Source organism: Eretmochelys imbricata, chromosome 3 (genome assembly GCF_965152235.1).
Source record: "Eretmochelys imbricata isolate rEreImb1 chromosome 3, rEreImb1.hap1, whole genome shotgun sequence".
Taxonomy (NCBI): domain Eukaryota; kingdom Metazoa; phylum Chordata; order Testudines; family Cheloniidae; genus Eretmochelys; species Eretmochelys imbricata.
In genome coordinates, this window is record NC_135574.1 from 118,995,526 (window position 1) to 119,011,194 (window position 15,669).

Consider the following 15,669-nt stretch of genomic DNA (forward strand, 5'->3'; position numbering starts at 1 on the left):
AGCCACCAAATCAAACAGGAGTATGACTCGAATTTTCACCCTTTTCCCAGCATTAACACAGAGATCAATTTTTCAAACAGTTTTGGCTTATGTTCTGCTCTAGATAAAGTGAAAGATGTAACTGTTTCCAAAGAAGATTGTCATCTTCTTACTATATACCAGCCCAATCTTGTTATAGACACAAACTTGCCAGCAGCATTAAAATTTTATTTATACTTTGTAAAATGATTTTGCGGTGTGATAGTTGTTTTTTTCCCCCCTTTGTTTTTTTGTCTGCTTAAATCTAAGAGACTTCCAGATTTCCAGGTGCTATAATAAAAGGAGGAGAGAGGAAGGTGGAAGACCTGTGCTTCATATACCATCAGTTTTTGACAGCAGGAAGCATTTTCTTGTAAAGCCAAACCTATCATGCTAAACTGTTTCTCCTGTTTTTGATTAGCACCTATGGGTCTTGCAGATATGATGACACCTGGTGAGTCCAAACTGCCCCTTCCTCTCAAAGCAGATGGCAAAGAAGAAGGACCCCCACAGCCCGAGAGCAAGTCAAAGGTATTTCCTTCCTCTGCACGTGGTGTTGGTTTGGCCCAGCAGAAGTCCGCTATGTTGTCCTCCATTCTCTGGTTTTGGCCTACCCTCTTCTGTTCTTTCCTGCATGCCTTTTCCATTCATGTGCATTCTGTTTCTTTTCTTTTCTTTCTTATTTTTTCCTCCATTGTGTGGATCTGAAAGTTACTAGTTCTTATGGCATTTTAACTCGCGGGGGCAAAGCAACCCACTCAATCAGTTGTGTGGGGATTTGGCTAAGCCAGGTGGGTGGGAAAGGAGGGTCTTGCCTGGTTTCAATACTTGCAGCCATTTTTCTCTGCCTTCAGTTATAGCTTCCTGTTTTGGCCGCCTCCGCAGCAGCAACATACGTTAATATTTTGCTTTCCTGCCTTATTTGATAAAATAAGGTGAACAGCTTTTTTTTCTTTCTTTCATAAGGGGAAACCCATGCTTAGCATTCCATTTGAGCTTGAAGTAAGCATGGTGGCTTAGTGACTTTAGCCAAGCATCCAGCAAACTTTCCAAATTATACTAATTAACAATGTTGTTTTAATACCTTTATATATATATATATATTTCTATATGTGTGTGTTTTCTGTATGTCTCTCTCTGTTTATATATATATATTTTATATATAAAAAGAATTGGTCAGTCTGTTAAACTGGATGTATTTTTTTTGTTTTTGTTTTTAATAAAGTTTGCCCTGCCTTTGTCATATTATTTTTTTTTTATTCCTCTACCACAGGATAGCTACAGCTCTCAGGGTATTTCTCAGCCCCCAACCCCAGGCAACCTGCCAGTCCCTTCCCCAATGTCCCCAAGCTCTGCTAGCATCTCCTCATTTCATGGAGATGAAAGTGATAGCATTAGCAGCCCAGGCTGGCCAAAGACTCCATCAAGCCCTGTAAGTGGCTCTGGTTTTTTTGGTTTTTTTTGTAATTAATTATATTTTAATGCTTGCTTGTTTGTTTTATAAATTCTTTTTCTTCATAATTTATCCACTAAAGGATTTTCTTTCTTTATAATAATAGGGCCAAATTCAGCTCTCAGATACATGCGTACAACTCCCACTGTCTTGGCTTCTGTGGGACCTGAGCATGCCTATCAGAGGGCAAAATTTGACCCAGTAGTAATAAAAAAAGTAAAATTGAGTGCATCGTGTAAGTTTACTGTCTGGTAATACAGCAGTTGTTGTGAAGAAAGCATCCTTCCCATAATGCATCAGCTTACAGAGCATGCCAATTGTGTTGATAAGGACATTCCATTTCTTTTATTGGGTCCAAACTCCTTCACACAACTGACTTCATTGTTTGTCCCACTGTTCATTAAGTATTACTATTTAAAAAAAAACAAATATTTTCCTCTCTATGGGTAGTAAGAACAGGCACAATATGGATTACACGTTCTGCACCACAAAAGGCACCTCAGACAAGTCTGTCATTTACAGTTCTGAAACATTTTTATTTCCAAATTTCATTTGTAGAACTTTAAATTCTCAGGGCACAATCTGAAATAATATCGGTTGTGATTTGTTTCACTCAGTTAGTTAAAATGAACCAAAAGGTTGGTGAAAAAGTTAATGCATGTATATTTTTAGAAAGCTCCTTTTTTAGATGAACAATGTGTACTCACACTAGAAACAGGTTATGCAGAAGAATCTGGATCCAGAACAGCATGAGACATAACATTTAAATTAACTATCATTTCCAGGTGAGATGCATAGAGCAAAAAAATACCAAAAAAAAGTATGCAAATATAAGCATATATGGGGATCTAATATCCATTTGACCATTTTTGGCTTATTTCTTAAACTAGGAAAGTATATGTCATTCTTTTATTTAAAATATAACTTCACTGAAGCAAAATACTATATTATAGTTATATATGAAATATAATGCTCTTTTTCAATTTTAATGCATAGTTAACTTTGCAGCTAGTCTTCAGTAATGCCTTAGTTTTCACAAGATAAATTGAAGAGCGCAACTCAAGGCGAAAGCAATTTGGAGAGGGGAAAAAGTCTACCAATCCAGAGCCTGAAAGTATAACATCCAAGACAGGGAATGTTATTAATCACTATTATCTTGTTGCAGCAGATAGACCAGACATTAAAGTTGTCCCCAAAAATGTTTATAGACTTCACATGGCAATTCAGAGTTACTAACTTTTTGTTCCTCTGAGAAAGTAGTTAAGCTCATGGCATTTTATCTGCAGAGACAGCTTTCTTCATGGAGGGTGACATTCTTGCTAGTGTAGAGGGTCCATACAAGTCCTTCTGAACCACATTTAATAGGCTCAAGTGGATTTTTAGAGGTCTTGTGCATGCCCTCTGCACTGGTGTGAATTTCCCCTTGAAAGGCCTGAGGAGGTATGTAGCAAGTATAATTTCTGCAGGGGAGAACAGGGGAAGTATAGGGATGAAATGCACCACCTTCATTTTGATGTCCATATGACATTGACTTTGAGTCTCAGAAGGCAGCTGGTGTTCTTTACGCCCTCCAGGTCCCATCCTGTCTTAATTTTAATAAAATTTCTGAATGGACAATGCTATAAACTGGTAATGGGAAATTTTCTTTTCTTTTTTTTTTAATGTTTCACTTTTTCTTTTCTGGAAGATTGGAAAATATTTTGTCCAGTGAATGTGCATTCCTGAGCTCATTTTAATAATTTGTTAATAAACCACAGGGACCATCGTGAGCATATATGTTTTGTTCCCACTTAAAATTAACAAAGACAATTAGAATATATGTGTGAAGGATGTGGAAGGCTTTATGGTTTTGCTTTCAGGTTAAACCTCCTATTCCACATTCCCCTCTCTTCAAATGCAATGTTACACCTCCTGTTCAGAGTTCTTAGCAATGATTCCATAACTTCAGTTAGCTTCTCAATACATAGTTCGAGTGACTAGAGTGGTGCTGGTTTGGAGAACTACAGAATTATAGAAAAATAAGAAATGTCAACCAGCTGATATCTTTTTATCTGTGGAGGCCAGACTGTTGGATAACTTTGTTTACAGCTGATATTGACAACACTAGTCTGACTTTGATTGAAATTATTATTGGGATTCCCCATTCTTCCAGTGATATATGAAAATAGCCTGTGCTGGCTAATTTATTCATCAGATTATCCAAGTGCTAAGGTTCTGATAGAGTTCTTGGCTCCAGGAGTGAGTGTGGGCAAGGGGGAGCATGGTCTGTGGTTAGCTTAGCAGAACCCCTGCACCAGCAGAGTGGGTCATTTTGTTCAGTGATTCCTTTATGCAAGTGCGGAGGGAGAAGATGCAGAGAAGGGACTGTATAATGATATACATTGTGGGATGCTCCACCTGGATAGTTACAGTGGCATTGCTATACTGTAATCAGTTATGTAAAGAATAAAATGGCTTAAAAATTCATTAAAATAGAATATGAAAATATGTGAGTGTCTCAATATGAGAGAGACTGTGAGCAGGGTCATTGACACAAATTAAAACAGTAGGGTTATGAACCCCCTTAAAATGCTCTGAAACTGTTCACTGTATGTATCTATGTACCCATATTACAGTAGAGATAGTTGAATGGTACGTTTTTCCAACAGTGCTTTCAGTGAGAGATTTGCAATCTGTGGAATCCTTCAGGCAATCAATAAAAATCTCCATGACTGTGCATTGTCTCTTGAAAGCACGAAGGAGTCTTTTGAGATTTCAGCCATGCGCAGTTTTGACTGTATGTGTACTCTGTGTGTGTGCGTGCGTGTGCATGTGGGTATATAATCAAAATAGGTCTTTATTATTATATAAATATTAACAAACTCTTAAAGTGGGATTTTCAGGCTGTGTTTTACACACACATACACAGATGCAAACAGACATAACTACCCGCAGCTAAAATCTGAAAGGAATTGTTGGAGGAGACAATATGAGAGAGACTGTGAGCAGGGTCATTGACACAAATTAAAACAGTAGGGTTATGAACCCCCTTAAAATGCTCTGAAACTGTTCACTGTATGTATCGAAGGATTCTTGCAGATTTACCATAGGAGATGTGGTAGATTATTGTTCTATGAGGAGGCATCAGTGTATGTTTTGGCGTGATATAAATAATATACAAATTAAATATGGAAATGAGTTTGCTTCTTCTCATCTTGTTTCAAAAGCCACCACCCACTTTGGCATGACAGGATCTCTCCACAGGAAGGTCCTGGGGCTAGAGTAGCAGAGGTTAGGGTTATAGGCACTGTTCCCTCTAAGCTGTGCGGGTGTGTGCACACACACATATCCTAAACCCCAGGCCCACTGCAAAACACCGCATGCACAACAATTTGCACAGAAGCACAACAATTTGCACAGAAGAAATTTTTTGCACGCATGGCCTGTCAAAAATCTGCACAGAAGAAATTTTTTGCACACATGGACTGTCAAAAATTAGAGGGAACATTGGTTACAGGGGAATTGAAGCAAGGTGACAGAGCAGGGATCGGCAACCTTTGGCATGCAGCCCGTCAGGGAAATCCGCAGCATTGGCAGGTTCGGCCAGTTGCAGCTCCCGCTGGCCGCGGTTCGCCACTCCAGGCCAATGGAGGCTGCGGGAAGCGGCGTGGGGCAAGAGATGTGCTGGTCGCCGCTTCCCGCAGCCCCCATTGGCCTGGAACGGTGAACCACGGCCAGTGGGAGCTGCAATTGGCCGAACCTGCCGATGCTGCGGGTAAACAAACCGGCCCGGCCCAGCAGCGGATTTCCCTGACGGGCGGCGTGCCAAAGGTTGCCAATCCCTGTGATAGAGCGAGGTCTGACAAACTTGCCTAAACCCTCTTGGTTATTTTAACCAGACCATAAATGCACTCACAAAGAAAAATGTAGGATAATTGTTATTATTCCAATATTGCTTGGTGCTCCCATTTTAATTAAGTTAGTCAGTAGTTATGCTGTAATAAATCCCTATTTTCTAAGGTTTAAAACTTACCTGCTCTAGGCTGAATCTGGCCATACAGGACTGCAGTTTGTGTTAGTGTGTGAACAAGCTTGTGTAAAATCTGTCATTTTGCACAAAGTTCAGAAGAGAAAAAAAAACATTTACTTTGGGAAAAGGGTGTTGTTTTCCCCCAGTGCATTCTTCTAAGATTAATGTTTTGTTTTAAAAGAAAATTACAGAGTGAGAAGCACTTCTTACCTTCTGCAAACTTTCAAAAGTTTTCAGATTATACTGTCATTTTGGAGTCTGCTGCCATGTTACAGAAGAGCAACATAATTTGATATGTTTTGGTGGGATATACTATAGAGATAATATAAGCCCAGTATGAAAGACTGTAAACCAGTTGCCATTTTGCAGTGATACTGGTTTAAAAGAAGAAGAATTTTACAGTGTAAAACTTTTCATTTGAATTTTAAGCCTGAAAATTCTTCTACTGGTGAACTTGTATAAAAGCGTAATAGAAACTAGTTTATTACCTCCTACATTAGATGTAAGTGGAGATAAAATTTGCTATATAAAATCTTGTAGTTCCCGCCTAGAATATAGATAATGATGTCTGTGACATCACAAATGTGAGACTGTGAAATTAATGCTGGTAAAAGGTAGAATCATTTTGTTCTTCACTTAAGTGGGTAGCACTGTAGCTCCACTCTGCTCTGCTATTCAGTGTTATATGCTCATCCCTAGGTTCCTATTTGAGAATAAAGTATTTAGGATTATGACTTGTCCACTTACTGTCCATCCTCTTTTTTTAATTTTCCTTTCCATTTTAATAATCTTTGAAGTAAAAAGATTACTGCTTAAATACTGTTTAAAAGCAAAATGCTCCTAAATGCGTGGGATGAAGCAATTTCAGTTACAGAACTGATATCACAACCACATACAGAATCATTAAATTTGTCCTTTCACAGCCTAATCCACGGGGCTTATGCCAGTGCACACACCTCCCTCCATTTAAAACCGGTAAACCACATTCAGCCTTGGCTCCATTGACTTCCAGGAGAGTTGCAGCACAGCTGAATTTGGTTCACTGAATTCAATATTGCACCTCCTAATTTCAAAATGTGAAAGATAATATTACATACATATCAGTAGGGAGGATTACAACTGAAGAAATTAGAAATTCAGTTAGCAAAATGGGGAGCTTTTCAGGAGGCTATTTATTTAATTAAAATTAATATCCATTCACTGGACATAACAACAACAATGGAACTGCAGGGTCACATCCTCTTGGCTCTGATTCTCTTCCCTCCTGGCTCTTCCCCAACATTGTCAAGTTTCAGGCAGAGACCAGAGTGAGATTTGGAGCTCTTCAGATTTTCCAGACCAAAGTGTACAAGGTGATTGGTGGCAATGCTTTATGTGAGCTGCCGTTGGCTTTCTGAACACCACAGTAATCAACAGACTAAAGTTATTGGAAGCTGCGTGTCGCCACATTACATGTTGCATCGTGCCATAGTGCCAAGCCCCGTTCAGAACCCTGTGATCAACAGGGAGCTCGTTCTGTACTCATCCCAAAGTACATTTGGGAATTTTGTTTAGAGCTGATCAGTCCAAAAATTTTTTTTGCTTATTTTAAAATATTTTACCCTACAAGGCAAAAAAAAAAAATAGAGAAAAGTTAAGAAGGGGAAGGGCAGTGGGTGGACAAGGATAGGTGGAATGTTTACCTCAGCCGGGGCCACACCTCTGATATGTTATATATACAGAATACATTTCCTTCTCCATGATGTCATGTGAATATCTCCTTCCCACATACCTTTGTGTTCAAATGTCCTGATCATGTCTAATTCTGAATAACACCAAGTTCACTAGGGGGCAAATCATCTCCCCTCTTCTGTAGGGGCAGAGGGCCCTCTTGCAGCAGAACCCAGAGCACTTATCCTGTGTGGAAGGGGGACACTACTGAGAGAGCTACACATGAGTGGGGTGCAATCCCTGTGAGTCACAGAGCCCAGCACACAAGGGTCTCTGCTTGCATAGCAAAGGTGTGGTGAACGGGTCCAGGGCAGGCTGGTGGATGCACTTCTACACAGATCTACCAGCTGTTTCCTCTCCCTCTCCTTCCTTACAAGGGGAGGGGGATGAGGTCAAATTAGAGGAGTAACCACATAATGGTTCCATTCCTACTACTCAACAGAGGGAGAACTAATTTTCCTCCCACCCTCCACTTTTGTGGATTTTCCCATTGACTGGCCCAGCTACTTGGAAGGGGCTCTGCTTCTGTTTATAGCCCTAATTTTCATCAGTGTGCTATGTATGCTCTTTGTGCACACGCTGAATACATGTGATGGCTATACTCTGTGGTTCTCTTTCACGTTTGCAAGTGAAGAGAGTGGTTACTCATGACCAGTACTCAAATTGGCTGGTATGAGAAAATGACAGTTGGTTCCCTCTTCTGCGGTTTGTTTTTTTTTAGCCAACCATGAGGGGAAGAGTAGGTAAGACATAATCACCTACCCCTGCCCAATTCCAACCCTGCTCCCAAAGAAGGTTGGTCGTCCTAGCTTCTGCTCTAAGCTGTTTCTTCAGAATTCCTCTTCTGATGGAGCATTTTAGTGCTTTCTTTCTTTCAGGGTGTTCTTTGTATTATTACAAGTTGTTCAGAAGAGGCTGATTTTAATGTAGCTTAATTTAAAATTGTAAAGCGCTTTGAGATCTGCGGATGAAAAGCACTATATAAAAACTAGATATTATTTTTTAAATGACTTGAGGCATCATCAGAAACTTGCCTTCTGGGATCCAAAGCTCAGATCAATGAAAGAAACATAAGAAAATAATGAAAATGGGGAGTTTGGGCCCTTTATTTAAAATCATGTAACTTGCAGTATATGGACAGAATGTACTGTTTGTGCCAGAACTAGTAGCCTTCATTCCTGACTGTTGTGTGACAGCTTTAGTTTGTTTGACATCTTCTCTTCTTCAATGTTGTGAGTATCTTACTTTCTTTTCCTTTCCCTTCCCACCCTTCCCCCAACTCTATTTTTTTTCATTTTGTGCTCTAGAAATCAAGTTCCTCCACCACAACTGGAGAAAAGATCACAAAAGTCTATGAGCTGGGAAGTGAGCCAGAGCGCAAGATGTGGGTGGATCGATACCTCACCTTCATGGAAGAAAGGGGCACGCCTGTGGCCAGTCTGCCAGCTGTAGGCAAGAAGCCACTGGACCTGTTCAGGCTTTATGTCTGTGTCAAAGAGATCGGAGGTTTAGCACAGGTGAGCAGAAGTGCATGAAGGCGTGGGAAGTGGCATGGGATGAAGGCGCGGGAATGAAGGTGGATGAAGGTGCGGGAAGTGGCGTGGGCCCAGGGATGAAGGCAAGGTCCACACAGGCACTCGGTTTGTGGTAGATTTACACTCCAGCTTGCCATGAACTCAGTGTTTATGTAAACAAGTCCTGAGGTTCATTTTGGGCTGCACAAGTGCTCTCATAGTGCACAGTGTGGCTCTAAATTGCCGAGTGTCAAGGGAGCTTAGGCTGCTGTCTGATCAAGGGGACTCTAGTAGTGCTAAGAGAGAATTAGAAGAGAAGGCCATTGGATTAAAGAGAAGGGTTAGAAACATGGAAGAAGATCAAAACAGGTGATGGAAAACAGCTATTCTAGAGATGGAAGAAAAGAGAGAGCCTGAAATCCATCCATCTCAGACAGGAAAATGCCTCTAGGAAAAGTCAGTTCAAATCTCTTAGGAAGTGGCAGGAGTATTTAATGTGCAAGCAATGTCTGTCCCAAACCATTCTTCCCTCTGTGTGTTTAGATTGTACACTCAGCCGGGAAGGGACTTGTGTTTTCCTCTGTTTGGAAAATACCTACCACATGTTTGGCACTGTCTAAATCTATATAAATACAATAATAATAAATAATGGGGAAACCTAACCTAAAGACAGGAAGGTAGACTGTGGAAGGGGCTGCAAATAAAAAAGACGTAGAAGTCAGAGATACAGTTTGCTGCATTGAACCTTGTCTTTCCCACCAAGAATAAATATGAGGCCTGTGATGTCACAGGTGAGAGAATGTGAGGTTCCTTTTCCCACGTGCGACTTGGGGTTAGTAATAGTTGCCTGACTCACACAGGTGCTGTGAACATTAACTTATTTAAGTTCAATCCCATTCGTGTCTTTAGAGCCGGGTTGATCCTTTAATGTTTGTGGAGCACTTTGAAAGGGTAAAGCACTAGAGTAGATGCTAAATATTAAGTAGTAGCATTATTGGATTTGGGATTCAAAACCTTCTTTTTGCCTTGCTGTCTCTTTCTTATGTAGTATGTTTTTCCCCCTCCACCTAAGGCCCAGGCCTGCTGTGTGCTGAATGCTTCCTGTGAGATGGTGAGAGCTCACAACTCGAACTGAATTAAGGGGAATTGAGGGTGATCAACACTTTGCTGGATCAGGCCCTAAATTATTAGTTAGATGTAACTAAAATACACATGAGATCTCTACACTAAAACATACAATCTGAAAACAGAAGTATGTTAAATTGAATTGGGCCCATGGAAAGTGAGCCCCTGGTAACCCTCCCACCTAGCCAGTTCTGGAAACCCACTTCCAGCAGTGATTACTGCTGATTTTAACAGTAGTACTGTATGTAGCATGATGTAGCATATTGAATTAGATCATGGTCTTTCAAGTCCAGTGATGCTAACTGGCGCCGCAGAGGAAGGTAGAAAGATCAAATGTATTGCACCTTGCCACTTGTTAAATGCTGTCCAAAGGTGGGATTCGATCTTGAGTTTTGCAATGCCCAGCTGATGTGTGCCCCGGAGTTTCCCTTAGCTTGCAAACTTTGTTATTGGTCATAACACTCTGCAGCCTCTTTTTAAGACTGGCTATAGCATTTGTCTCAGTGTCTAAAGAAGCTCAAATGCTTCTACACAATTGGTTAATATTAAACCATTAAATATGAGGCAAGTGGGAGTTGAAATTTGAAATCCTAAAAAGGCCTGCATGTTGACAACAAGGTTAATTTCTTATTTATTTTTTTAAAAAACACATTTTGGGGCCCAAGCTTACTTTCCAGTATGGACCAACATATATCACCGGTGAGGAGATGCTGTCCGACTCAGACACAATTTTGAAAGTAACTTGATTTGTAGGTTTGTAGGCTACAAAGGTTGATAGTTCGCTGTGGGCCTGTTAACATGTATTCTCTAGTTAGGGCTACAGAGAAATGCATGTGTTCGTCTAATGAGATTTATTTAAATATAGTTGGATGGTGCCCACCTGAAAAGCATAGTTCCCCCTACCACTGCTCTCCACGTTTCATGATCTCTGCCCAGTGAGTGACAGGATGTAGATGTGCAGCGATGGTGCGCATTTATTCTCCTGAAGTATTGCATTTCAAGGTACACCAAATAGCGCTTTGCTTCTCTCTTCCAAATCCATGGGTAGACCTGCTGTTGGCAGCCTTGTTTTATATGCCAATATACTGGACATTTAGGCATTGAGTACTTCTGCGTGCATTACGCAGTGTGTTCATTGTATACCACGTAGTGCTAAGTAAATGGGCAAAAAAGGGCGGTGTGATTGGAGTTTTAGGTCTCAAAAGTGCCAGTTTATGAAAATCACTTTCTCTTTGACCCCTGGGTTGCTGCCAGATGTACCTGGAATACACAGGGAAAATAAAGCTCTTCACTCGACCATGCCAGTCTGCATGTTATTAACTCTTTTGCCAAGAGAACCGTCCTGTCTGGCAGCTGTGAAGGGGCTATTGAACACAAAGATAAAAACTATATAAATATCTTTTTGGCTGGCATATAAGGTTGGCAACAGATATGACCAGTAATAAACTTTGTAGCTATTTAAGCTAAGATAGGATGATAAAATCTCATGCTTCAGGATGTAAACTGATCATAGCATTCAAGAAGTAAGCTCCCCCCTACCCCCCACGGGATATAATCTTAAGAGACACTGAGCACTTTCAACTTCCATGTACTTCAGTGGTGTTCAGCACCTGATAGGATCACACCCAGCACTGCACATCTAGCCTGATGCACACTGGGGCATTTTCACCTTTGTTTAAAGGAAAAATACTGGTCATTACTAGAGGCATTGCTGGACCAATGGTCTGATCTGGTGTGGTAAATCCAGTGTGCCTCAATTTAAGAACGTATTTTGAACAGTCCCTTTCAATACTCTGGCATACACAGCAAAACAAGGCTCACACCAATGGCATGCTTGTGCCAGCAGAACTATAATACAGAACATTACTGCACTGTCCCAGTGTGTTTGAAGTCTGTCTTAATTAATAAGAAGGGGCCTCACTTGACTCTGCATCTCCTGTTGCAATGGGATCATTGATCAATCCCACAAGAAGCCTTAAAGTGAAAGGATTTGAACCAGAAATTACAGGCTAAACTATCTGACAGCTGTTGGCTGTTCTGGAGCAAACGTTTTTCATATCAGTGCTGAAACACTTAAACTGCAGAATAACATTGTTATTGCTTTTTAAATTAGTTTTTAGAAGCTGCTTTTTTAATTAGAATAGGGGTGTGTGTGTGTCAGAGAGAGAGTCAGTGAGTGTGCATTTGAATGGAGATAAATAGCTAACTGAATAGCACAAGCCTTGGAAGAGTGCAAGGCATTTAAAAGATGCACCATGCAGAAGACTCTCAACAAGCTTTTTATGTAGCTATCAGCAGGTTCCTTAATGGGTTTATAACTGTAAACGCTGTCAGTGCATTACTGAATGGGGGGAGTAATGAGCATTAGTTAAAAGAGGCAAATAAAAAAAGTAAACCAAGACATTAAGTGCTTTTTTTCCTCTTGGCTTTAAACAAGCTGCTTTGCTGCAAACCAATACTTCTGCCATTTATTTTGGTAGGTTAATAAAAACAAGAAGTGGCGCGAGTTGGCAACCAACCTGAATGTTGGCACTTCAAGCAGCGCAGCCAGCTCCCTGAAAAAACAGTATATTCAGTACCTGTTTGCCTTTGAGTGTAAGATTGAACGAGGGGAGGAGCCCCCTCCAGAGGTCTTCAGCACTGGAGATACTAAGAAACAACCTAAGATTCAGCCGCCATCTCCCGGTAAGTAGAAGAACTGCAGCCTCTTATACAATAATTCATTAGACTACATCCTGCATCTCAAATCTCCTGTCCCAGCAAACATTTTAGAAGCATCCCTTGCTAACCTTAGATAAGCTAGCTAAATAAATACTCCTTGGGAATCCTATTTGTGTTCTGAACTGGCTCCAAGACAGCATGAAAGTTAACTCTAAGGGGTAGGCTAGAGATGTGTATATGCCCACACATCTTTAAGCATTTCTTTTTCTCTGTCTGAAAAATACAAGCATTCTGACGATCAAACTGTTAAATGGAAACGAATAATAAGAGCAGTGTTCTACAGGGATTTTCCATCCCTTGCATTCGCTCTCTGTATGACATCAGATACCTGGGACTAAATAAACAAATGAAGGAAGGGCTGGATTCTCCCACCCACACTTCAACTATTGGAAATCTGGAGCTGAGTTTCAATGGGCCTGCTGGCAGGTAAAAGAACTACTCAGTGTGAGTAAGAATGGCAGCTTTTGGTCCAATAAATGGAACTCAGCCTGCTGCTCCGCTACTGTTTATTTGAAATACTGGCAAATGGAGAGAGTTGAGAGACTAGAGAACACCCATAGTACAATATCAAGCTTTGTAGTTTAGAATATGTCACTTTCCTCTGCCATTGTTGCTAATCCTGTGTATTAGATAGAGTGCTAGCAGCCTGCATCCTATTGTCAGCTGTAGAAGGGCACTGCAGTCCAAATGGTTGATTTTGGTTAATGAATCTTCATGTACAGTATCGTGCTTAAAGTAGTTAGGAGAATGAGATTTGGTTTTTTCTGCCTGCATTCAACTCAAGACTCATAAGATGACAATCATGATTGACATTCAAGCTAGAGAAATCTAGAGGAGTAACATGTTTACATGTGAAAGAATAAATAGTAGGTATTGTTGCCTTTTGGAGTATTTAACTTCTTGGCTTCAGGCAGAAGAGGAAAAGAGGACTTTTAATTGGTATGCACTATTTTCTGTCTGCATGAAATCACAGAAGGGCAAAGACTTTTGTAAGTGTGAATCAGAAAAATGGAATTCTCAGACTCTTTCCTGGTGTGGAATGGGAAGCATTCACTGTTACACAGGCCACCTCCTCCCATTAGCAACATAGTATCATCCCTGTGAAAGTGACAACAGTTGCTTACATGGAAATGTGAAATTAGGAAAGTATTTAATATAACTTGATTTCTTTTAGCAGCTGGAAATAAGGAGAAGAGCCAGGAAACCAGCCAGCTGCCCCCTTAGTTTGTGACCCTCTGTCATAGATATTAGAAATAGAAAAGACCTATTAAGTCATGCAGTTACATTCAGTTGCCAGGTAGGGTTATTCCTTCTGATGAGCTCTGTGGTGCTTTGTCCAGTATTGTAAATGTCTCCAGTGATAGGGTTTAAACTGCTTTCTGTTTAAACTGCTTCCATAGTCTAATAGAATTCAGTATTATGAATTTTTTCCTGATATTCAGTTTAAATTTACCTTCCATCACCACTAAGTTCACCCCTTTAAGCACCCTAAATGTTTATACCTTACAAATACTTAAGGTTATCATGTACCCCAGCAATAGGTATTTACTGTATCAAGCAAGTATGTTACTCTGAAAAACAAGTTTAGGCGGGGGAAAGGCCCACGTATTGGATAGCTCAGTGGTTTGAGCATTGGCCTGCTAAACCCAGGGTTGTGAGTTCAATCCTTGAGGGGGCCATTTAAGGATCTGGGGCAAAAACTGGGGATTGGCCCTGCTTTGAGCAGGGGGTTGGACTAGATGACCTCCTGAGGTCCCTTCGAACTCTGATATTCTATGACTCTATGACTCCATAAACAAGAGCAGCAGTCAGAGTATTTGACTCCCTAGAGGAGTTTAGATTAGTCAACACACGCACTCTTATTCGAAATTGAAAGCTGTTGAATTTGGCTGCATCACCTACAGCAAGGACCAGTAAATGGAGCTGAGACCATTAGACTCATTAGGGAGGAGGAAAAGGAAATTTTTTTTTTAATTAAGCAGCAAAACTAAATAAATATTTCGCTTCCCTCTTCCTCTCCCCAACTCCCTTACAATGTTGCCATTCAGTAATTTTGGTTAGTGGTCCAGGAACAATCATCATAAAACTGTCTGAATTTTGAGTTAAAGAATCTTGATTTAAATATCCAGACCTTGAACAAAAGCAGAGAAATGTCATGGGCTGCCCTGCAGGTCCATGTGCACCTTGAAACTGTAAATGGAAACTGCAAAGTCCAAGTTTGAATTTATCACAACATTACATTCAGTTCAAACAAGCTATGTCTGGGAGCAGAACTGAAACTATTTTTCCAAAATAAAAACACAGCTGGACATAGGGACCAGAAGAGGGGAGGACTCAAGCAAAGATCTCAAGGTTTATTTTGTTTGGTGGAAAAGAACTTGTGTCACTGAATGGGCTGCACTTCTGTGTGGAAAAAGGCTTTCCCAGTGTGTATCAGCTTTAATACATGAAATCCCGCTGAGGTATAGATGCTGCAGAAAGTACAGGGCCTGTTCTCTTAACAGCTCTTTTTTTCTTTTTCTTCAGTTTATGGCAACATTAATGTTTTAACTGCACAAAAGCAATAGGATTATAGATGAACTTTAGGTAATCCATCCATCTTTGGCTTGCAAATAGAGCAGGAGCCCACTGGAACAGGAAGCAGTAGACTAAAAGGTTCTTGCTTTTAAACATTAAGACATCATGAGATTGGTTCTGTGCAGGACACCCCTGTGCTGGACATAGCAGCCTTTTTGAACCCTGCTTCTTCAACTGCACAGAACCAGTTGCAATATTGATGCCTAAATCAATACATGAGGAAGAATTGCCCTAAAGGGAATTGGGTGTAACCCCCTCCTGTGACAAATCACCTGTTTCACAGCTGATTCTGTGAGGCTAAGGTTCAGGTGATAGCTTGACGATCACATGGTCTCCGTGAAAACCAGCAAGTAGCTCGGTTGCTAGGAAGAGGTTTCAGACAGTAGAAAGGATCCTACCAGAGTCTCTGGGTCAGGGGAGGAACTGAGGGCTAGATGCACAAAGGTACCTAGGCGCCGAACTCCAACATTTAGGTGCCTCCAGTGGGCAAGTGCCAAGCCACCTAAAGTCTATGGCTACCCCACAGCTAACAAGCTGCTTTG

At 40.7% G+C, this 15,669-nt stretch overlaps 1 protein-coding gene across 8 annotated transcripts in view; it reads left to right on the forward strand.

Annotated features, from left to right (window-relative positions):
• The window catches only part of ARID1B (AT-rich interaction domain 1B), a 403,429-nt gene that overhangs the window by 358,253 nt on the left and 29,507 nt on the right, over positions 1-15,669 (forward strand). For 5 of the 8 annotated variants that reach the window (XM_077813245.1, XM_077813247.1, XM_077813255.1 and 2 more), the window contains 4 exons: positions 440-549; positions 1,292-1,450; positions 8,498-8,707; positions 12,310-12,514. In XM_077813245.1, the coding sequence (XP_077669371.1) occupies positions 440-549; positions 1,292-1,450; positions 8,498-8,707; positions 12,310-12,514 (684 nt within the window). Of the gene's footprint in view, positions 1-439; positions 550-1,291; positions 1,451-8,497; positions 8,708-9,776; positions 9,816-12,309; positions 12,515-15,669 lie in introns of all 8 variants that reach the window. The other 3 variants (XM_077813249.1, XM_077813250.1, XM_077813244.1) reach the window with 2 other exon arrangements.